The 23683-nt window shown below is 44.6% G+C and overlaps 2 protein-coding genes across 2 annotated transcripts in view; both read left to right on the top strand.

The window, feature by feature from the left end:
- The window catches only part of col25a1 (collagen type XXV alpha 1 chain), a 119458-nt gene that overhangs the window by 46790 nt on the left and 48985 nt on the right, over nt 1-23683 (top strand). Inside the window, exon 3 of the mRNA XM_076035415.1 lies at nt 21881-21925. Coding sequence (XP_075891530.1) covers nt 21881-21925 — 45 coding nt within the window. The remainder of the gene's footprint in view (nt 1-21880; nt 21926-23683) is intronic.
- Nucleotides 1-23683, top strand: part of etnppl (ethanolamine-phosphate phospho-lyase) — a 106046-nt gene that overhangs the window by 19615 nt on the left and 62748 nt on the right. The gene's annotated exons all lie outside the window — the stretch shown is intronic.

Genomic DNA, 23683 nt, shown 5'->3' on the forward strand with positions numbered 1-23683 from the left:
CCCGTGTTGTTCCAGTGTTGAGGATACATGATTTGGCGTGTTATAACCTGGCGTTTGTATTGTTATTCAAAAAAATTTTCTGTAATGTGGACTGAGACCAAATGCGATGAATCACCTCTGGGAAAATTGAAATGTCAGGGCCGGTTTAGCATTCCAACGAAGATGAAATTGGATTTCAGGCACAATTTGAGACCAGGGTCCTTATTACTGGATGAAATTGAGACTTGCTGCTTGCATCTGCAGCCGCACAGCAAAGTGCAAAAACTGGGAACACCTCGAGTTGCAAAACATTGGTCAGGACGGCTGAAGCGGGCAGAGAAAATTTAGATTAATTAATGTCTGAAAGGTTTTGATGTGCAGCTAATTCATGAGGCTGGCCGTAATTACCTCAGTAGCTGCAGCAAGCAGTTCCATTAAGTCTTTTGTCATGCTTGAGGAACAAAGAAGAAAGACAACAGGGGCTCCTCTCCATCAAAGTGCTGCCGAGTTTTAAAGAAAGGGTAGCCGAGTTGAGGAAAACCTGACGGGACAGGGAGCGCCCTGATTGGAGATCATCATGTGTATTCTGTCTGCACCACTACTGAGTGATTTGAAACCAAGCAGAAACACCTCCACCACCCGTTTCCCATTTGCTTACACGCGGCTGTCACCACCTGCCAAAGAGTCCAGAGGAGCCGAGTGGGTGAAGTCAAAACAGCTCGTGACCTTGTCTGAATCATCTCACCCCACTCCAGCTCCGCCGTCTTCTGGGCTTTACGCTGTGGGAAGCACCTGTCTACCCCACAACCCCCCAAAGCTTCCCCAGAATCCCCCCAGGACCTCCTCCCCCTCACCCAGCCAGACCTCCTCCCTTCAAGGAGCCTCTAAAAGTAGTCCAGGAGCCGGAAGCTTTCTGGGATTTCTGTCCATCCGTTTGGCGTTTCCTGAAGTCTTAATGACCGAGACAGGAACAAAAGAGGCTCTTTCAGCAGAATTTAGAGGGCGGATGGGAAAAGGTGACCGCTATTAGAAATTGCAGATGTTAGTATTAATGAATAATCACTGTTGAAAAACAGACCAAACCCTTTTTGTGAACCATATTTCAGGCTCTGCGACCTCCCGTTTTTTTTTTCTTTTCATTTCTTCAGAACCTTAAAATACTTTAATTCATTCACAAGAAGCGGCCTTGGGAGGACGAGAGCGGCCGTCCCGAGAGGTCGCCGCTCCGCTGCACTGACGGAACGCAGACACGCTCACATCCTCTCCCGTCCGACTTGGCAACCCCCGCCGTCTGTCGTTGAGCAAACGCAGGTTCCCCGGGGTCGGCCCCGGATGGTTCCCACACCCTTCCTCTGCCGCCGCGTCTTCTTCTTTTCCCTCTCTTTGCATCACAGACCTGGTACCTCGCGCCGGGCCGGGACCATGTGATGTAACCCTGACTCGCCGGCCCTTAAATCTCACTCGACAACGACGACAACAACAAAAAGACGCCTGAAGAGGCTGATTCAAGTGTCACAAGCCTCTGCAGTGGGATTTCTCACCCATAATGTCTTCTGGCAACGTCTCACTCAGGTCTGCTGTCTGGCAGCCCTACAGGATAGCAACCAAAATGTTTATTGATCGCGCGCTGACGGTGAACAATACCGCCATTGTGCTTTAGCTGTTCACTCCTGGGTAAATACCATCCACATATTTGAGCAACAGCAGGTCCCACTTTCCATGAAACTTCTCTGTGCGTGTCGGGGTTTGTTTGTGCTGTCCATCAGAAGCTTTTTTTTTTTTTTTACAGCAGGAGAGGTAATTTTGGGGAAATAGTCTCACCTCGTGTCTTGCCAGAATATAATAAGACTGTTGACTCTCCGTCTCGTCTGCATAAAGCCAAACACTTTTCAGCCTCAGTCTTGACGGTGAAACATGATGTTTATAATAGTTTCTGCTTCCCAAACACTACACTTTCATGCTAAAGTGTTCCAGATCTTGATAGTGCAACCAGACAAGCACATTACAGTCTATGTGGGCAACGCCCACTGAGGGCCAGTTATTAGCCTGGTCCGGGCCCAGCCCTGCCCGCAAAGATCCATTCAGTCAGGAGTTATTGTGGAAGGCTTTGTTGCAGGATGGTTGTAGTGTGGCAGTAAATTGTATGGTAGGCAGGTTATCAAAAGGGGGCCTCGTTGGCACAGCCATTGCATGAGACCCGGTCCCACCATCATCACTAACTGGGGTAATGGGAGAGCTGGACGAGCCTCCTCTATATGCACCAGAGAACTTTCCTCTCGGGCTCCAAGCCAACGCTGGCCCAAGTTTCCCAAGCTTTATTGGAAACGGTAAAACCCGTTATGAAAATGGTGGATGGAGCTGCGGGGAAAAGTGAAAGTGCCGCTTATGGAGCGGAACGAGGCATGTGGAGCATCAGCAGGAGGGAGATTTGGGACGAAGTTCCTCGGAGGGTCAGCACAGAGCTGTGTTTACACGTGAGGATAAATTGTAGCATTCTCCTGGATTCAATAACATATGGTTTGAAAGCAGGAGTGAGAAGACAAGAGAAACCTTGTTAAAAGGGCTCATGTGCAACAGTGAATAACTTTCAGGAAGTCAAGGATGGAATTTGACTAAATTTGGCACAAAATAAAAAGATCTTTGCGGTGTGGGTCTCCCCAGTTGAAATGAATGAAGCAGAACACTGACATATGCATGTCTAGCTCTGTCCGTCCATCTCTCTGTATTTGCAGTCTCCATACCAACACATTGTATCAGTTATCATCTGATTTTGCATTTTACCTCTTTTCAAAGGACTACCCTCTCTCCACAAGAGGTCTTGCGTCGAGTAAAACAGTTGCAACCGTCTGGTCTGGGTCCAGGCTCTGTAACAAAGACTTGTGCTGATGGTAGAGATATGGAGACATTGCTGTGCACTGAAAGTCTGCGAAACATTGAGTGAAATCCACCTCCACCTCCGAGGTCGCCCAATGTGACCCAGCCATCAATCCCAGTCACCGGGTAGATTCAAACTGCAGCCTGACTGGTGGCATAAAATTCAGTAACTGCAGCTTTATTAATGATGCCGAGTCGCTGCTTCTGGCTGCAGCTGCAGCTGCCGCAGCCGAGAAAACACCCCTCTCATTTTCTCTGAGGGTGTGCTCAGGTAACGAGCAATCAGAGGCCTTCACCGCAGCAAGGCCTAGTACCTTGCTGAAAGTTTTTGCCTTTTGGGCCTTTTTGCGTTTGCAATTTCCTCCGTCCGCCCTGCTATCGGTAATTAGCCCATCAGAAGAATGAGCACGCTCTGCATGGCGCACAGAAATTGAACGTCTTCTGGGCCGCAGCCAGAAAACACAATAGTTCAAGGGTTGACACCAATGCCGAGGCGAGACTATTGACGCTGGACGAGTGTGCTGACGACCGGCAGTCAATATTGGGATTGCCGCTGAGATAAAAACAAGATATGTCCGCCTCATTAGGATTTGCAGATGGAACGTCGTCTTGCATTTATTCAGTGGTGATTTGCCCGCCATAACTCAGGCCTTCCCAATCAACTCAGCCGAACTCCGGGCACGCAGCCAGGCGCATTAATTAGATGCAGTGATGCTCCGCAAGTAATCGCGGCAAAGTTATTAAGGTGTCTGCCTCCCCTCCATTGGGCTCTATAAAACGTGCTAATCCTGCTATTTCTGTCACCAAATCATTACTGGGGAGATTAGAACCAGAGCTCCGAGAAGAAAAGCAAACAACCCTGGAGATATTTGAACAGCAGTGGCTGTGTGTTTACATAATGAATGTGTTTTACCCTTCCAGATGACTTGTACTATTTGAATATTTACTTTGAAAACAGTATGTGGATGATTTGAGGGAAATGAAGCATGTTCAATGTGGAGGGTTATGAGCTATACTGCTGACCATCAGCAGGGGGCAATCCAAATGTTTTGGGCTGTACTTTCAACACTGTTGAAGTTAACCAATTAAATAGTAATAACACAGTAATAATGCAGTGGTGTTTCATTGTGGGAATGTTTTTAACTCATCCTTCCATTATCGATTACTGCCTATCCTGGTGGGGTTGCAGGGAAGACTGGAGCCAATCGCTACTGTTTTGGAGTGAATCAGGGTTACACTCTGAAGAAGTTGGCAAATTATTTTAACCCAAAATTTATTAAACCCAATTTATTTCTTTTTTTTCCTTTGGCTACTATACTGAACTGACGGCACAGACAACTCTATGGACCTGAATTACTGTTGCTGAGGACATTGTTCTGGCCCTTTTGTGGAAAAAGGTGAACCATTGTATGCAGAAAATCCCAGGCAGTGAAGATATGACATCAGCCGACGGTCCCAGAGTTTCAAACACCCTCGCTAAAAACCAGCCATAATGCCATGGCCAATGGAATGGAAGCGCCGCATCGTCAGACTTTTTGAGTTGGTCCTCGGCGGGATATTTCCTCATCTCTGTTCATCTGTTTCCACATGAGGAGCAGGCTTGGGGACGAGGTCCTACACGTACTGGATGCATGCTACGGTTGTTGCTGCCACTGGGGGAGAATGATGTGAGAATGATGGCAGCGTCGCAGCTACATTCAAAGAGCCGCTTTCACAGGAATTGACGCTCGTCCGCCTCCACCGTGGCCGGCGTGAGGTGGAAGTTTGTTAGGCTCTTTGTCAAACAACACTCGACATGTTTGCAGATAGAACGCCGTTAGTATCGTCAACCCAAACAGCTGTCCAAACACATTTCCAGGCTGCAAACTCGCCACGTCCTTATCACGGCATCTCGGGAAGCAAAATGCCAGCCGGGGATTCCGCTCCCTTTGTGCACGGAAAGTCACATGTCAGAGGCTACAAAGTGCGCGTGCTGCTCTCTGGTCCCATCTTTAATCATTCTAGACATTAAAAACTGTAAAGAGAAGCTGGTGACTGGTCCAAGATGTGATCTCCAGCCACAAGCTCCATGCCGTCATCATCTCTGGCTTCCCCACTGAAGCTTTGCACTCTGATTAAACTGAGGCTCTCTGAGAGGAGACGACAACATGCACATTCACACAGCACTCTGCGGATGGAAAATACTTTCAATGAATAGGAAGTCATGAACCTTTGTAGTCAAAAAAAATATTTTGAATGAGTAAAGAACGACTTGCTCCTTTATTCTAGCCTTTATTCTTTTCTCTGTTTGGCGGTTCGCACCAGCAACTTAGAACAGAACAGCCTCCCTGGATGCACGTGGACTTGTTCATATTTCGGTCAGATCTCAGTCTCAGCAATGAAAGAGCCTTTCTGGTCTTCTTCTGGTTTGGTCTGAAACAGATGGGAAACACACAAAACCGCTGTTTTTTTCTTCATGTTGATCTTTGAGTCTTGAGCCTTCTGCTGCAGTTATTAGTTTGTTTGCCTTGCCAGGGAGCTCTCTGGGTTTGGTTGGGTGTAATTTCCGTGCGTCTGAGGCTAAAGCGAACGCGGCTAATTGAATCTGGAGGTCTTGATTTATGGTCAAAGATTCAGATCTGCCATCGCCTCAATCTGCTCCATTATTGGGGAATGTCAGAGGTGGTGATTGTCTGGTTGGATCAAAAACCTCCTGCAACCTGTTTTTCATCTTTCTTGTTTTTATTGTAGTTATTGACGTTGACCTCAAAAGCTAGTCAGGTGTAACACGACCTCCCATTTGAAAACCTTTTTTATTTTTTAACATGAGTTCATTAGAACGCCGCCATTTGCTCGTGTGGCTGAAAACCTTCAGCAAGACAAAAACCCAGTGGCGGCCACCTGAGCTCCTTCAGACACACAACTTGACTTTGTTCCCCCACATCCTGCCCTCTGAAAGCCTCTGTCCGCTTCCTCCTGACATAATTGGAGTCACATTCGAGGAGACAAATCTGCTAAATTACCTCTGCAGGCTCGTCTCCAGGACGTGAGTCACTGGCCGCGGTAACTAGTGCTCCACTTCCTGTCAAAGCAGCAGGTTTTCCTGGAAACGTGTGGAATAGGAGTTCAGAGTTTGAGGCAAGTGACAGCAAAGTAATAATCTACTAGTGTATATATTCCAATGGGGATTTATTTTTATTTTATGAAAATTTAGTTTGCTTTTGCTCATTTAGATTCAAGTAATCTGAAGTTTCACAATTTTTTTTTTAAACAAATCACAAACATTGAAGCATTTTTTGTTGTAAGTGTATTGGGGGTTCGGGGGGGGCAGTTGTTGAAAATGTATCCACTGCAGAGCAGGCTTAGCCGGCTGGCTCTTGGTCGGGATCAGCCCTTTATCGCGCTCCACGGGAGCAGTCAAGGGTTAAGTGTTGTGAAATGAGTTGGCTCGGGAAGAGACGAGCGTTCACTTTCTCCACACATATTGTATTTTCATTGACAGTCTGAGGGATTTAAAGTGACAGCCCCCTGTTCACGCACACGCACATTTTAAAGCTCTAACAACCCCAAAACCATTTTTACCCACCAGAGCTGGGTTTTTTTTTTGACTTCTTCTCCACTAAAACCCTGCAGGATCAGCCCTGTAATCAGAACAATGTGTTCTGATGAGCCGGGGCCCCTGACAACACCTGAAACGACAGATTAGGATTAGAGCGAGTCCCCAGAGGATGAAGCATTCCCCGACTCTTTCCACGGCCTTTGACTTGGTCATTTTGATTGACACTCGGAGGGTCAAGGAAATGTGATGCAGAGCGACTTCTCCTTTCTGGCATTCCCCTCTATTCTTGTTCATAGCTTATAAAAGAACAACTCTGCAGCTGTGTAGCGTTGCAATGCTGTGCCTGAGGAAGGCAATAATGCAGTGACTTCACATCATGCAGCTCTTCCTGAAATATTTGTCTTCCACTGATGTTCTGCCAATGCCAGTTGCATTGTGGGGTCCCCGTCATGTTATGTCTTTGGTGAAATTGAATATCCTGTTTGAATGCAATAACTCACACAGGTCAGCAGCGGGTTTGTGTCTTGAGCCAGATTAGCTGCTCCACTGAAATCCAATTTGGCAGGAAAAAAACAAGTTTCAACCCAGCTGTCAATGCCTTTCTTCTATATATTTGTGCATGAAACAACAGTTTTGGTGTTTTACTGTTTCCCTAGCTAGTTTATAAGTCCCTGGGAGTATATTTATCAAATTTGACTTTGAATGCCTTTGCTATTGTCTCTTTACACTAAAGTCATATTCTGATGAGGTCAGGTCAGAGGTCACCAAGAAACAGTTGCCTGCTCAAATAAGATCTCTGAAATGTGAAAAAGAAAATTCACAATTTAAGTCAATAAAACAGTTCATCTTCCATTTGAGTTAAAGGTCTCTGTATTACAAAGGACATATATGATATCCAGGATCTTCCCATTCTACTATAAAATTCTCTGCATCAATTCTTCTGCCTCTCAGAAGTACCAAGACTTTTATAAGCATGAAAATAGCTTGTGAGTCGTGCATCCTGTCAGAATGCAATTCATAACCTGTCCACAGCCAAAAAACAATTTCCATACATATAACTTTGAGAGGCGCCAAGAGAAAAGGTAATAGCTTATGTCACACTCGGAGCCTCAGAACTGATCGGTTTCTGCAAATTCTTGGTTCCAACAATTAGCTGGGTAAATGTTTCCTCCTCCGAAGGGAAAGTCAACTTTTATTTATTAGCCCCTCTTGGCTAAATTGCCCTTAAATGTCTCGCTGAGGTACAAAGGTGTTTGCAAAGGCTAATCAACCGTGGTGCAATGAGAGGACCCCGGTGGGTTGATTCCTAATTAGAGGCATTCATTCCTCTCAGAGTGAGGTCTGCTGCAGTGGCTCGGCTTCCAGAGAGGACCAACTCCACTCGCAAAGCTGCATTTTACATTTTCCGCTGCTGTTGCCTCAATTTATTTTGCACAAGAATGTTTAATTCAGACGGATGTTATTTTGAGGAATGTCTTCTGGAAACGACGGGAGGACCGTCAGCCGGCCTCTTTTGCAGAGGAAACTTCGAGTTGTCAGGTGATTCTGGGGGCCGACAGGCCGGCGGTGACTCTTTATTTTGGTTTCCACCCGGGACTCAAAGACACTCTCGGCATTCAGCGTTCTCACAGAGCTCATCCAGGCTCTTTTCCACTCTCCTCTGGAGCTCTGTCAGCCCGCCTTAGCTGCTCACCTTCGGGGATTTGCGATGCCTGGTGCACTTCGGAGAAGCGTTAACAGACATTTACTGTGTCCCGCCAGCCCAGACGGCCAAGCGGATTTCATGGGAGGCAGATAAGTTGCCTTTTTGAGATGCGTAAAACTCGCTCGTTGTAACTGAATACAGCTCCCTGCCTAACTGGAGCATCTCCGTCTGTCAGCACCCGCCAGCCCGAGGAGACCAAACCTTCCCGCTCTAGCGTTCTCCTGCAACTGGAAATATTGCCTTTCCACCCATCCTAATCATCGTCAAGCATATTGGAACCGTAATGTAGGAGGATTTCAGGAAGAGTTCAGTTGAACATTTTCCTTTTGATCCTTCGCATCGGTTAATCTGAAAATGATTTAAAAAAATAAATAAATAAAAAAGAGAGACCCATTTGCTGCTGCAGTCTAACAAGCGTAGCATCTGCCGCCCGGAACACGAGGCCTTTCATTCCGCCCCAGACTTTTCATTTGGCCTTAAATCTTTCATCCCTCCACTGTCCCTCCTTCCCCGTCCTGCTCGTCCTCGCAGCCTCTCCATCACGCTCGCTCCCCAACCGCCGACAAGATACAGTACCTGTGACGTGTGCAAGCGCGTTCAGCCATGCTCGCTCTGTTAGAGGAATAATCCAGCGCCGGTCTTGTGGCAGCGGAGTAGAGGGACGCCTCAGACCACCGAGAGGAGCATGATAAGTTTGGGGAGGGAGTGGAAGCGACGGCTTATGAAAGAGCAGATAAAAAAAACTAAAGAAGCAGGATGCAAAAGCAGTAAGACAGTAGAGAGATTAAAGAGGGACGTTTGTTGGGAAGAAAAGCCAAAAACATGATGTCACTTGTTTGCTTTCTTTCACCTGTGTTTGGTTGAGTGGTCCCGAAGCAACTTTACGGAAATAGAGGGTATTTTTGACATGTTGTCCTGTTAGCAGCTTCTTTGAAGCTGTCCGGTAAGCAGGCTCCGTTGGGGTTTCTATGGGACTGAAACATCAGAAGGCAAATGAATAAAATAAAATAAAATAACATAAAGAATAAAATAAAATAAAATAAAAATAATGAATTAGTAAAGGGGTGTCTCCCTGCCTTCGCCCTATGACAGCTGGGATAGGCTCCAGCAGACCCCCGTGACCCTGATCTCAGGAAGACGCGGGTATGGAAAATTAATGAATGAATGAATTAGTAAATAAATAATCATCTGCTTTTACCACCCACAGTTTCACATTCAGTGTGAAAATGTGGTAAATAGCCAGAGACGTGGTCTAGGAGAGGACGCAGGGTGAGAGTAACAGAAAAAAAAAACAGAAGGAATACATCTTTGACTTTGGAGGATTTTACTGCATATTTGCAAGAAACCACCAAAAATCCTTCAAATATCTTCTAGTTTTTGCACACCGGTTTAATTGATTTAGCAAATCAAATTTGAAATCCGATCGTGCTCAGCATCTTAATTCCATTCTTATCACATGAGCATGCCTGACCCGTTCACAGTGGACGCATCGATGACCTTGTCCTTGTGAGGCCTTGTGGCACACACACGCACATGTACACACACATCGGCCTGCACATGCTCATACACCCCTGGTGATAAGGAGGTCAGCCAACAGCAGTGTCATCTGCTTGCGGTGGCTACTATCATTTTACAGGCTGCTGCGCTCTTAAACACTGGTCAGGTATTTAGTTTGAACCTGGAGCCTCGGGAGGATCGCTTCATGCTAATCATGCAGTCCACGTCCCATTTGGACTCCTAGCGTTGTGCTTGATTTCTTCGAGTGACCTGAAACCGTTTTCAGCAACCTGCACGCACGCATACACACACACAGGGTCTGTGATAGTATCCGTGCCCTGGCTATGATATCCACCAAACACGCCTTTCGTTGACTTGCGAAGCATCCGCTGGCGACGCTTCTCCCACGTGTCCGTGTCCGTGTCCACTCTCTCCTTTACTTGGATGTTGGCGAGGCCAAAGATTTACAAAGTGGATGCTTGTGAAGTGTAAAATTAGTCGGCTGTAGTAAGGTCCACATTTAGAAACAGGGCAGAGTTTGTTTCACCTGCCTTGTGCATCCTTCATAGGGGCCAATTAGAGGAGTGAACTGAGCCCTCGGCTCAGAATCTAAAGTCAGCAGCTGGAGGTTGATGTTTGCTACAGTACGTTTGCCTTCCTATCCTCTGCATTCGCTCAACATTAATTGATTAACTCGGCTTTGACAAAGCTCTTAAACAAATGTCGAGGCTTTAATAACCAGCTTCCAACACCAAAGGTCTTTTATCTGATGGGAATTTCAATAATTCTGGTGCTGGTTGGAGGATTGAGGCGGAAACCTTCTCACTACGGTTTAATGAAGCTGTTTGGTGCCTTGACGCACAACAACAAGGTCATGCCTTTCTGCTGCGGGTTACACCCTCAACCTGGTCCGCTCAGGCAGGACTCACCCCCTTGTTTTTTATTGTAATGACAAGAAATCATTGGATTTATTTGTGCGAGCGTGACAGAAGAGGCCCGAATTGGTTTGCGATGGAACCGTCGGGAGTGACGGGAGCCGTGGATGGGCTGAGGGCTGAGCCTTCTCGGTGGGAGTGCGCTGCCGTCCCTCCTGGCCGGGATAATTGCAGTGTGAGGGCTGGGCTCTCCACCAAAGCCAGCACTTCTTCTGCTGCGGCGGAAGGGGGGAAAAAACACATTGATCTGGTGGAGGTGATGAAAAGCCTCTCGCTCCCTCGGCAGGAGCCCCCCTCCACCACTACCGAAGCCCCTTCCCTCCCTCCCTCCTTGACACTGAACCGCAGCCAGGGTGCACATCTGCCAAACGCTGTCAGCCGTGCGCTCCTGCGCCGTCTCTCGCATGGATGTATTACAAGAGCTGGATACCGGACTGGCAATATGGCGGCGCATTGACTTTTCCCAGTGGCCACTCAAGGTACTGCAGCAAAAAAATCCCATGGGCTCAAAAAAGACCAAATAGACCAAAATACAAAAGTAAAGGCCTTTAAAACGGCTGACAGGATGACTGTGACCTGAAACACGATTCACAGCAAATCTTTCTCTTATAGATTTTTCAGTTATGGTCATATAGTCATTTAAAAAAAATATGAAGGCCAGAAAATCACCAGCAACAGTTTATTCCCAGCGTGACGCCACAACGTCGTACGTGCTGTGTCTGAGCTCGTTCTGATTGGCTGCGTCCTGACGTGTCTGTAAGTGACATTCTCCAGAATCGTTCTGATTGGCCAAATAGATCATGTGAGTTACAGAGGCATGATGGGAAGTGACACGACTGCGCATGCCCTATGTGCCCACGAATGCGGAAGTCAAAAACCTTTTCGGCGTATGTGCTGGTTGGGCAAGTTCATTGAAATGAATGGGCCGCCATCTTGGATTCTGGGGTCCTGGTCTCTCACTGGGAGCACGAGAGCTGCTGCTTCTCTGCCTTTGAGACACTTTGTTTACACGGCTGCATGTTTTGGGCTGATTGATTGATGATTTGCATGAGAGCTGCTTGAAAATTTGGCAAATGCACCTGCCAGAGGTTAAAATGAATCAATATATCAGAAAAAACAACAACCTTGCAGCGGCGTGGTAATAATAATAAAACTGCGACATGGACAATTAAAACAACGCTTCATTTGTTTCAGTCTGGCTGCCTGCTTTGCTATCATCTGGACACTTGACAACACTTTTTCTCTTTTCCTTTGGGCAGTTTTGTAGAAATACTCAATCAAGTTTTTGGTGTTTCTCTTAAAAATGCAAAACGTTTGCTTGAAATTCACCTCACATCTATTTGAGATAGGGGCAGATGCATAAAAACAACAAACAAAAAACCACAAGCATTTCCAGCAAATGGGCCTTGAAGCTTCCACACACTGATGGATCACCTCTTGCTTTAATGAACTGATAACTTGGTGCCGACAAATGGATGCAAAACGGACAAAGTTATTCCACTGGTACACCAGAACTCATGGGAAATATGCATCTCAAATGAATTCTGTTTTGTGTAATCAGCGCCGAACTCGCACACGGACAAACTGCTGGCTGCGGCTGCGCTCGGAACATATGATTTAACATAATGACAGCGCCGCGTTCATGGCCTCCAGTGTTTTCACAATGCCTCCTAATTGAAAAGGGAGTTGGCCACTCACGGCCGCCTCAGCCACTTCCTGCCCTGATTTGATTCTGCGCCCCAATCAGCGGAAATCAGTCGTGTGTAGACGCGAGGCAGTCCTGCGGAGAAGGTGCTCGGAGGAGATGAGCGACAAGCGCAAACTCACAAACAAGCATCCATCCACGATGAGTGATTAGAAAATCGGCCACAGTGATTCCATTTTCTCAGCGGCGGATTGAACATAATTGCATAATTGCAAAGAAGTATTTAATCAACAACCACACACAGGGGATCCATTTGGGAAATGGTGGCACTGGAGAGGACGTGCAGGTAAAATAGGAGAATATTTGGCCTTTTTGTTTTTTGTATGGTTCACACTAACAACTCTAAGTCTTAAAGTAGGTTTATATCAGCTGAGCACTCCTCCGTCAGGTAAACTGACCTTTTCTCTACTGAGAAAGAATATTGCTTGCGGCTTAATGAAGTGATAGCATCAGCGCAGGAAGCACAAAGTAACAACCAGCCTTCTGCCCAAATGAATTCCTTTGACCTGCCCAAAAACCACAGGGGGATTAAATAGACAGGATGTCCCTTTATTTTCAAGTACAAAACACCAAACAAGCTCAAACTCTCACCGGCCAATTAGATAACTTGTTTAAGAGGAAGCTTTTTTGTCCTGCCTCCTTTTATTCTCTCTGGGAATCTGAAGGGGTTTTTGGGGAAGTCATTAAGACGGCTGGACCTACAAAGACTTTCTCCCCTGAATCAGGTCACAAGTTCAAGGGGACTTTGCTGTTTCCGTCAACATGAGGGGCGACCTCAGCAGACAATCGGGGCTGCTGGAGACACAGTCCAGATCTTCATCTCCGTGTTATCAGCCTGTGATGTCAAACATCCAAAGGTCCTCTTTGAATTTGGTGCCCTCAGAGAGTCAAAGATTCACTTTTGCCCAACTGCGCAAACAGGTTTTTTAAGTGCTTGCAGAGAATAATAACAGCCTGTTGAGGCTCATCTGAAGCCACCTGAGGACCATTAGCAGAGGAAGACGTGGCTCCAATGGAGAGAGTAAAAGGTGAACGTAACGCTTCAGAGAGCAACAAGAGTTTGCAAAAACTCAACTGATTGTTTCAATTGGAAAATAAAGAGTGATATTGGACTTATTTTTAATTTATTGTCCCCTTTTTAAAATACGTTGGCCAAAACTGTCTACGTCCTCTCTTGAACTGATCATGTCATTGTACCCCTGAAGTGTAACAGAAGATGTCAAGTGTGTGAATTAAGTGAGAACTATTCCAGAAGTAAAGTGGCACTAGTCAGGTTAAAAGGTCATCAGGTCAGCAGGTTTTATATTAGGAAAAAAACAAGCAAAAGTAGTCATCTAACGCTCTTATTTTCCGTACTCGACTGTGAAATCTTGAAGAACAGCATACATAATATTCAATTTTAATTTGCAATTTTTTGCATTGATTGTCAAAACCTTTTTGTGTGAAATTATAAATATCAAATACTCTTTGTACTCAGGAATTGGTTGTGAAACTCAGCACTAGAAGTTAAGTGTAAATTTGAAACAGGATCTTCAGTCTTGTCTGCAGGCTTTTACAAGACGCGGTTTGTTTCTTTGAAACAAAGTGAAACATCAGACTTTGTGGGTAGAAGGCCAATATTTCCGGCACTAAATTCTATTGACACTGCGCACAAGTTCCACAGCTTTAGCACCGACAAGGCTGGCTGGCTGTGCTGGCAGCTCACCCTTAACAACAATGTACGTTGGCTCATCAAGGTAGAGCAGAGTGACATTTACAGATGAGACTTTGTAAAACCGTGGTCCTATTTACGTTTTCTTTTTTTCCCCCTCCTGGACAGCAGACAGTGTTCCATGAATTAACATTTCATGTTCTGATTTATTCATTGTCATGCATAGTAATAAGTACCTTGGATCCAAACTGTTGCCCGTTGCCAGATGTCTCCACAAAAATGCTCTTGTAAAGTAACAAAAGATTGTGCAGCAGAAACAAAAAGAGAAGGGAGCGGTGCGAGCCTATGTGCAGAGTTTCCCTCCATTGACCTGGATACCACTGAGTGTTGCCAGGTTTCACAAACTCATCGATCCGTGCTGCGGAATCGGACTGTTGTGGAAATCTTCCCTGAATTCTTGGAATGCTCCCAGAGACATTAATCATCTTATTGTCTTCTGAACGCCTTTGCTTAACGTCTCTTCCAACAAGCTCTACGACCTCCAAGTTTTGAACCAAGTTCGGGAGCTACCTGCAGGTCAGCTGTTGCACTGAATGAGTAGGCATGTTATTTAACTCGGATATTGGCAGGTGACTCTGAACACTGAATGGTTCAAATTCCCTCTGATTTATCAAACAGAAAAAGCATTCGGTTGAACTTAACTTTAGAAAATTTTATGACGGCACTAGTTACGTTTGGCATTAACTGAGACACTTTAGGACTTGAATGCTTTTCAATAAGTGGTGTGGGAAGCTTGGGGGTGAAGAAAAAAATGTGAAGCAACATGAAAAGTGTGACACAGAAGGTCCAACTGACACTGGCAGCCAAGGTTTTTCTCGTTAAAGTCACATATAAGATGCATTTCTTAACAAATAGATACATAAATTCACTTGACCTGTTGACTTTGTGTGCTTCTACTGAACAAAATGAAGGCATTGAATAAATAAAAAGGTGGAGATGAAAGAATGTTTATGGGGAGATGACTTCATATGTCTGTGATATATAATGATAAATGCATGGAGGGAGTTGGGACTGGAGATAAAAATCTATCTCAATCTACATACAGAGCTTCACAGTGAAGTCTTACATCTCTGTGTTCGTAACCATTTTGACAAGACTGTTTGTCTGTAGATTCCACGGTTTGTAAATGAAAGTAAAATAAACACCAATACTTTTCTGCATTAAGCTGTTTTTAGCCATTGCAGCACATCTCAGTTGAATCTTTTGCTCAAACCCATTTTAAGGCAGGTGACTCAAGACTTCCACTTCAGGAAATCAGTATTGCGTCACGATGATGAAACTTGGCAGTCGGGACGAAACCATTCTCTCATAAATTAACCCAGAGATCGAAAGCAACCTCATTAAAAAGAGTTTCTTTTTTTCCCCAGAATGCCCAAAATCACGTTTCACCACGCCTCACTGACAAACTGTTCGTCAGCGCCAGTGAGTAAAGATGAATTCTCATCAACAAAAAAAAAGATTGTGTTGGAAGAATTGGGGCCAATTCCAATTCCACCCTTAACTCCTCAATCTCAACCCTCGCCCTTAACCCTCAATCTTTGGGCCTCAATCTTCGCCCTCAAAAATAAGTGTAAGGGCTGAGAAATGGGACACCCCTTAAGTGCAGTTACGTCTTCAGACTGTGGGGGGCGGCCTTACGCCAAAGCTACGTCCAGTCTGTCAAGAAGACGACGACGAAGAAGAAGAAGGAGAAAAATAAGAAGTCCTCCTTCGCTACACAACGAGGTACACAAGTAACGTGAAGCCGGGACCGCCATTCCGGCTGACAAACCTCGTAAAGTAAAAAAAAAAAATGTTACGCAACAACGATGTCAATAATCCATAAAAAGTCTTAAACTAAGACAATAAAATGGTTTCGTAACATTTATATCTTTATCAACTAAGAAAATACTTCCATTTGTCTTGGCGAAAATACGCAATGCCTTCTGGGTAGCCCTTACTCCCAAGGGTGGTGCCGGAGAATCTGAATATTGAGGGCGATACAGCCCTTAAACTCGTCCCTCAATTTGACGTTCTTAGAATCGGGCGCGCATTTTTGAGATTGAGGGTTGAGATTGAGGGTTAAGGGAGAAATTGGAATTCACCCTTGGTCTTAAGTCATGTGACAGGAGCCCTGCTGAGTGTACAGAGCAGATAAAGCAGCATCACAGTTAAACCACAGTGGCCAAATCGTTCTGAAAGATCCGTGGCCTTTGAAGGACCTTTTTTTTTTATTGTATTGCTGAACCACGACAAACCCAACAGCAAAAATAACCAAAAAAACAGGTTTATTTATCTCGCTGTGAAATTACTGGCATTACAAGTACTGTAACATTCGGTGCTTGACATTATGTTTTTTTATGACTCAGTCAAACAAAAAAGGCCAGCATGCGGTCCTTTTGTCCCCACGAAATGGGCTGACTGTTTACAATTGAGCGTGACGGCAAGTGGAAAAAGATTTCAAATGGACCGTGGAAAATTGTGCAGGAACTCCTCCTGTGTTTGGCCTCCAGATGAATCTCCAAAGAGCAGCGCTGTACATCCAAAATGTTCGACTTTAGCGAAAAAAGAAAAGAAAAAAAAAAAAAAAACACCGCATAGTGGATGGAACTTTAAAGCACTGGACGAAAAACTCTGGGATGAATAATCTTGCGCGAGTTCACTCATGAAAAGTGACTTTCACCCTCCTGATTGAAGCCGGTTGCCTGTTTGCTGTCTTTGGCACAGCATTTCATCCAAGGAGTAGCTGTAACATATTTCTTTTTAAGAGCTTTGAGCTGTCTGATTGTGTACCTAGAGCCCTGAAACAATGCTGCTTTGTGAACGAGTCAGTGGTTTCTGTCAGGACTGATTGGTTCTGGGAGGAAAAGTGAAGCAGGAATCTGTTTGATGTTTGATGGCGAGCCCTATTTCAGGGATGATGATGGTGGTGGAGAAACACAACTTTGTCTGAAATTCTGGGAGTTTAAACAAAAAGTGGTGTAAACAGCTTCCTCCGTTAGCAAATGGGATATGAGCTGCAAAACACCCAAATTTCATGAAGTTTTTCCAAATTATGTTTTCTTGTCTTTGTTACTATATTCATGTATCATTATATATCTATACGTATACATATTAATCATGTTTGATGTGCTCTGATCAGACAAATTATGTCATCATGCAAATGAGGGCATCTTTGCCCTTTTGTTAATAATTTGCCCCTTGCATTTTTTTCAATTTATTATCACATCGACATCATAAAAACATGGAAGCCTCATCTTCCATGTTCTTCATATTCCTCTCTAAAGTTCATCTTTGTTTTGTGTCGTGTGATAAAGAAAAGTTAGACCTTTTTGAACCTTTTGGGTCGAAAGTTTCCCAATGGCCTGTACAGTTTGTCCACAAAAACTGAAAACATGTTGATAATATTTCACTAGTAGTGGTGAAAGCATTGTTATCTCATTCAACTGTCTTGAGCATGCACAGAATGTATTCTCTGATTCCATTGAGAATTCTCTGTATATGGCAAGACGAATCTGAGTGTTACTGAATAATCTGAGCCGATGTTTCTCCAATTTTGAAAGCTCCAACATTACTCCTTCATCTGATTAGACCAGTCTCTGATCAGAAGAAAGTAATTCCTGATATATCTCTTGCGGGTTTTCAAGCTGTGAGTGTCTCTCAGCAGCTTCCAGTAAGAGACCAGTAAATAAACTCAGGAATGTCTTGCATCAGGGTGCAAGAGGAACTCCTCGGGGAAATGTTGGGTTTTGTTTCAACATAAGCATCAGCGACGTAAAAGACAGGTCCAGCAAAACCTCCACCTACTTCCATTCAAAACCATTAAAAACCAACCTGTGGAGCAGGGTCGGGTCGGAACAGGCTACCTTTGTTTACTCACATCTGTAGTTGTCCTTGCTACAGGAGATGTTAAAACCAGGAAGTGATGTTGCCCTTGCCACTGCCTGTTAGCAAATTATTTCTATGAAATTGCGTACTACATGCACTCGTCCCGTTTTTGTAACATATTTGACGAGAAATGTCACGTAACACAGTCATCCTTGGAACATTGTGTAGGTGCCCTCCTGTAGCCAGTACCAGGTACTGTCAGTATATAGAAGTAAAACAAAAAACAAGCAAACGCTAAGGACCCAACAAAGGCTGGGCTTGAACCCGCGTCCCAACAAAGAAAACGTTTTAGCCACTACTCCACTGACTGCCACGTTCAAATTGCTATGCAGCAGCCATGATTAAGAAGAGTCCAGGACTACGTTAGTAGTCACAGCAGGCAGCAGTCGCTTAGATTAACTTGCTACCCTGTGTTATGTTGTTTTCTAAGGTTATTCACAACTTAACTTGGCAGTTCACACTTAACAGTTCACACTTAACTGTTTCCTAACCTACCTAAAGTTTTTTATACCAGACCAGCGCACAATGCAAACCACAATACAAATTTAGTTTCTCTCAGGATTTCCCAGTGTGACTGGCAGCATCGATTGGCTCACACACATTCCAATCACTGCTGCTGTATATAATGAACGGCTGCTGATCAAGGAAAACCCGGCATCCTCATAGCCTATGTTAATTTATATAATTATTCACATCGGCTCTAGCTGTCAATGAGACGAGTGAAAGAAGACCACTTTTATGCATTGCTGCGCTTCATTGTAGTGTCCATAATTCATCACTTGGACCTTGACGCGTATATCAAATCAAACTTTACAAACACAATAAAGTGCACATCTTCTTTCAGACGGGTGGAGACTAAAGACAGGTATACAGACAACAGGTATAGGCTACAGACAGGTATCCAGACTGGTGGATCTGGTTGTATCTCTCTCTCTCTCTCATGTGCATGTGTGCGCACATAGGCTGTCAGATTGATGCGGCACCAGGGTTTTCAGGGTACGGGGCTGGTATAGCACGGTTCTATTCAGGGCTTGCTCCAACTTCTCGCGGTTCTGGTTGGGGCTGGAACTCATATCTATAATAATGGCTCGGAGCCACTTATCCGATTTCCATTTTCACAGAACCGTTTTGGTTCGGAACTCAGATTTTTAGATTGGGGCCAGTCGGCTCCGGGAACAGATTTCTCTGAGCCATTTGGTTTCAGGTCCTTCAAATTGGACCCGTGGAGACCTCTAGTGCACATTTCTTAAATACTACAGTCATCACAATATACTACATTATAAGTTTATTTATTGTTATTATTCATATTATTATTTTTTAAATTATGGTGTTTCCTCACCTGGTTCTTCCTGCACTTTCTCACTCTCTATCTTTCATCCTTTCACTTGGCATTGACAATCATGCACAAATATATTCTTGTCAACTAATTAGATAGAATAAGTGAAAATCAGGACTGAAGAGTTGTTGTTTGTTACAATAGCTTCATATTTTTGAGAACAAAAGAGAGAGATCATCATTCTCACATCTCATCACTGGCTTCTAGTTGGCCAACTGGGATGCAGTGATACAAACAGCAGCCTCTTTCTCTCCAATTCAAACAGTGCACACTTTGTTTACAATAGCCCACAACATAAAAAAAACTGCCGACTTGCTGACAGGAGACAGTAAGCTAGTTAGCTAGTTAGCAAAGGAGCCTATCGTAACGGTATTAGAATTAATATGTTTTTTATGAGGTAAAATGGGACTGGTAATAATTATAACGTGTTGGCTGAGGGATAATGTAAACCTGTGAGACACTTTGGTTGAGCTACTTACTGGATCCACAGCTTGATAGCTGAACAACTCTCCCTGCTGCTGTACACCTGCGCAGGTTGCACTCGCCGACTGGTTGCTTCAGTTCAGGTACCGGAAGAGTGGGTGAGAGGAGGATCGTACCATTTGCGAGGGGTGGGTGTTTTAATTTTAATTTTATGAATATATTATGTTTTAACTAGAGAGTTGAGTCTTTCTTGGACATTGAGCTTGTCAAAGACAAAATTAGAAGTGTAAAACATTTTCAACAGAACTTTTGGGGGTGCTGAGTTTAATTTTGGGTTTGCTTCAGCATCCCCAAAATAGGATAAGCTTTGCCCATGCTGTGGAGAAACCAGAGGTGAACACAAAATGTAGTAAAGCCTGAGTCAAACTCCACCTGCAGTTACATTCTTTCAACTGTGCCAGGAGCCTTCGCTGGCTGCGACTCACATTCTCCTGGAAAAGGCCCAGGACGAGCAGAGTCCGGGGCCAAACGGTGGGATCAGTTTGAGGACCAGACATGAAGCGAAGGGTTCTACAACATAATCCTTCATTTTTTTTGTGCCTCACTAACTCTTCTAGGGTGTCCTAAATCAGCAGAGTCCTGCATGAAAAGCATTGTTCCTTTTAACTTTGTGTCGCCCCTCTACTCCTCCCCCACCAACACTTTTTGCTTTCATTCCTTAGAGAGTCAAGGCCGCAGATCTCATTACAACATAGCTGAGATGAAACAAAAATGTAGTCAAGGACTTAGTGGCTTTACCCAGCGTCACTTGAACATACAAGAAAAGTCAACACTTGACGAACATACATCTTATTTATATCAATGTCTTGCTACAAACTAATTGCAGCCTGCAGACGAATAAAATGTCATATGAATTGAATAAAACCCTCCAGCTCCACCAGTTGGCCTCGTTTCAAGTTGGCATGCTGCATGGCCAAACTTCAATTTGGGAATGGGCGTTTCAGGGTAAGACGTTAAGGCTGCAGTTACACAATCTTTTTTAACCATTTTCTGATTCACTTTGATCTAAGGGCCCGATCAGCATTCGTTAGACTTCACTCGCTCACATCATTAGTTGGCTTTTTGCGTTTTGTCTGCATGAATTTATTGGGATATGTATCTTTAATAAAGAGCAATGCCTTCACCGAGACCCAGATAAAAGAACATTTATCAAATGATGTCTTGCCGTCAAGGGTGTAGGTTATGAAGGAGGAGGGCAGCAGGGCAGCACTATTTTGGAGATGATTAATAATTGACATCGTTTTTTTGGTCCTATTAATTCCGCTTCTGTCACGCTGCCGTCAAATTTCCTTCGACGACCTCTCCAGGAGTGACTCTTGACAAGCATGCAATTAATGTCAAGTCGTCTGCTCCAAGGCATCACCGTTGCATTACAGTAATTATCTCGAACGTCGGGCGAGATGACAAAATGCTCGTCTTTCGACGGTGTGGGGGTCAAAAGCCTTTGCGCAATATTTGCATAATCACAGTGCCAGAGAACATTTCCTGCCATGCAAAACCAGTTGGGCAAGATTGCTTTTTTGACAACTCTTTCAGCAGTGAATGGAAAAAACAATTTTCTCTCGGCAGATTTAATCCATCCCATCAGAAGTTCCTTGAGTTTAGCTTGTGTCTGCCGGGGCAAAGTTTACTTTGCAGCGTCAAGTGAAAACCGTGAATTCACACAAGTTTTCTTTTGTTTTTTTGTAGTTTTTTTTTTGAGCTGAGGGAGAACAAGAACTCCTGAAAGTTTGTCCTGTGGGAAAGACGGGTTCAAGTGAGGGGAGACACTCCCAATTTCCCAAAGCGGAGAGCTACCTGCTGCATGCTACGACCCTGTCACAGCTCCTGGCGTGTCAAAGCCGACAAAGCGTGTAATTGTTTTACTCCTACAGGTTGATAGTGTTGACAGGGTAGGGGGCGGGGTGGCGGGTTGGCGAGGAAAAAAACTGAAACGCTCTGTCTACGTAAACAAATTAAAGACCAAGGCATCCTAGCTGGATGGAAAAAAGGGGGCAAACCTTCGGTTGCAAAGAATTCACTCAGTGTTTCCCTTTTTCCATCCTGGCCTGTGAATAAATAGAACCTCAATACTTGCAGGACCTTTGCTTATACAGTCCAAAGGCAATAAATAAATACATACACATTTCCATCCCCTCCCTAGATCCTGCTGTAATGTGGTTTGACTGTCAGAAGACATGAAACTCATACAAACATGTAGACAATCAAATTACCATGTACAATTCATCGTATTTGTCTTTGTTTCTGCAGGACCTCCGGGAAAGCGAGGAAGACGAGGCCGCAACGGAGAGCCCGGTACGTACACTTGTGTGTGGATGTAGAACATCAGAGCATCACGCTGTGCTTTCACTCATGGAAAAGGACATTGTATATCCTCTGAAGGCCAAGCTGGGCTCATAGAAGTGTAATTTGTGGCCAGGTTGGCTTCAGAGTTGTCCAAGATTGTCTAAGGACTCTGGAAAAGTCAGATTTTAATCGTGAAAACATGGAGGGCAGAACAGAACGAGTCCTGGTCAGAGGCTGCAGAGACCTGAAGGGTCAGCAAAAGCAGTTTTATCAACTTGAAGCAACGTCTGTCGCTCGACTCTCAAGACCCACAGTTTGATTTAGTTCTGGTGCTCAAATTTGTTTCAGCCAAAGCAGAAAGATGTCAGGGTTCTGTCATATCCATTGCGCAATTCTGGTTATTTATGAAGTGTTCTATTTTTGTGCAATGCAACTCAGTGGCAGTGCTGAACAATGGTGAAGATAAACTTTGGTTCTGTGAGTGTTACCAACTCTGATTTCATCCTGCTCCAGTTCTGCAGAATTCATGTAAAAAACCTCAGTGTTGATGGAGGGTTGTTAGTTTCGGAGGTCCTGCTCTGTCCTATTTTTTAAGAACCTGGCCTGCGTTTCGTTCCATGTTTTGAGAGGTAGATTAGTGAAACGTGGCGCTTTGCCACTCCTTAACCTAACGCTAAGATAATCCAGCGTGCATTACGAAACCTGAATACAAAATCGAGGGACAGACAGAAGTTCAATGTTCTGCTTTGCTGCAGATACTGAAAGACTTCCAGACTGTGATGATGCAGCGCTTAACTTTCCCATAAACATCCGCCGTGCCAGCGTTTTTCAAACGGGGCCATTGTCCGAGGACGAGCTTTCCCCCTTTTTTCCACTCAGCCCAAGTGAACACAGACGGCTTCCATTCGACAATTCAATTGGAAAACAAGCAAAGCAATCATGTCCTTTGACAGAGTCTGGAGCAGAGTGACACAGTGGTCTGTGAGCAGCAGACAAAAGGGCAGGCAGGCCTCGGCTCAGCCACAATTTCAGCAACAACCAATGCAGAAGTGTGTTGTTGCTAAACAAAAAAAAATTATCCATTTTTGGAAGTAAGCGTGATTTACAACATTAAAAAAAAAACAGCAATGAAACTGTAGCTCTGGAAGCCTTTGTTGCTACAAAATCAGTAAAAGTTGAAGCATTTCAGAATACTCATTTTGCTTCTGCAGTGTTCAGCTCCGTCGATATGAGCACAAACACGGCGACAACACGGAACTCACACTGGCATTCACAGCAAACACGGCCCCATTAGGCGCAGCGTTTATCGCTGCACAGTGTCAAACGCCGTCCTGCAGGAGCGAGAGGGGACTGAGAAAAGCGGGGAATTTTATTTATGCGACTGAAAAAGACTTGATGGGGACGAGGGGCGAGCTGCTTTTTGCACTGTAAGCCTTCTGCAAATCCAATTCGCCCTCCTTTAAGTTCTCAGCGAGGTTGCACGTTGACGAAGGAGCGATATATAATTCATGATTCGCTCTAACAAGAAGTAACTCAGCCACTGCCACTTCCTCTTTTCCCTCCACTCCGCAAAATCTGTGGCAAAGGCATTTTTTTATGCAGACTCAGCTGTTTTTTTGTGAAATAAATAGATAAATAAATAAACAAAATGTAGGAAATAGACGGCCATATCCATACAAATTAATGGGACACATTTAAGGTGCTGCTGTTTGTCTGCGGCAAAGACGCAGAAGGAAAAAGTGTAGCGTGACGGTTCAGGCTAGGGGG

The sequence above is a fragment of the Nelusetta ayraudi genome, unplaced genomic scaffold, assembly GCF_046127955.1.
Source record: "Nelusetta ayraudi isolate G7.1 ecotype Tasmania unplaced genomic scaffold, CSIRO-AGI_Nayr_v1 ptg000042l, whole genome shotgun sequence".
NCBI lineage: Eukaryota > Metazoa > Chordata > Actinopteri > Tetraodontiformes > Monacanthidae > Nelusetta > Nelusetta ayraudi.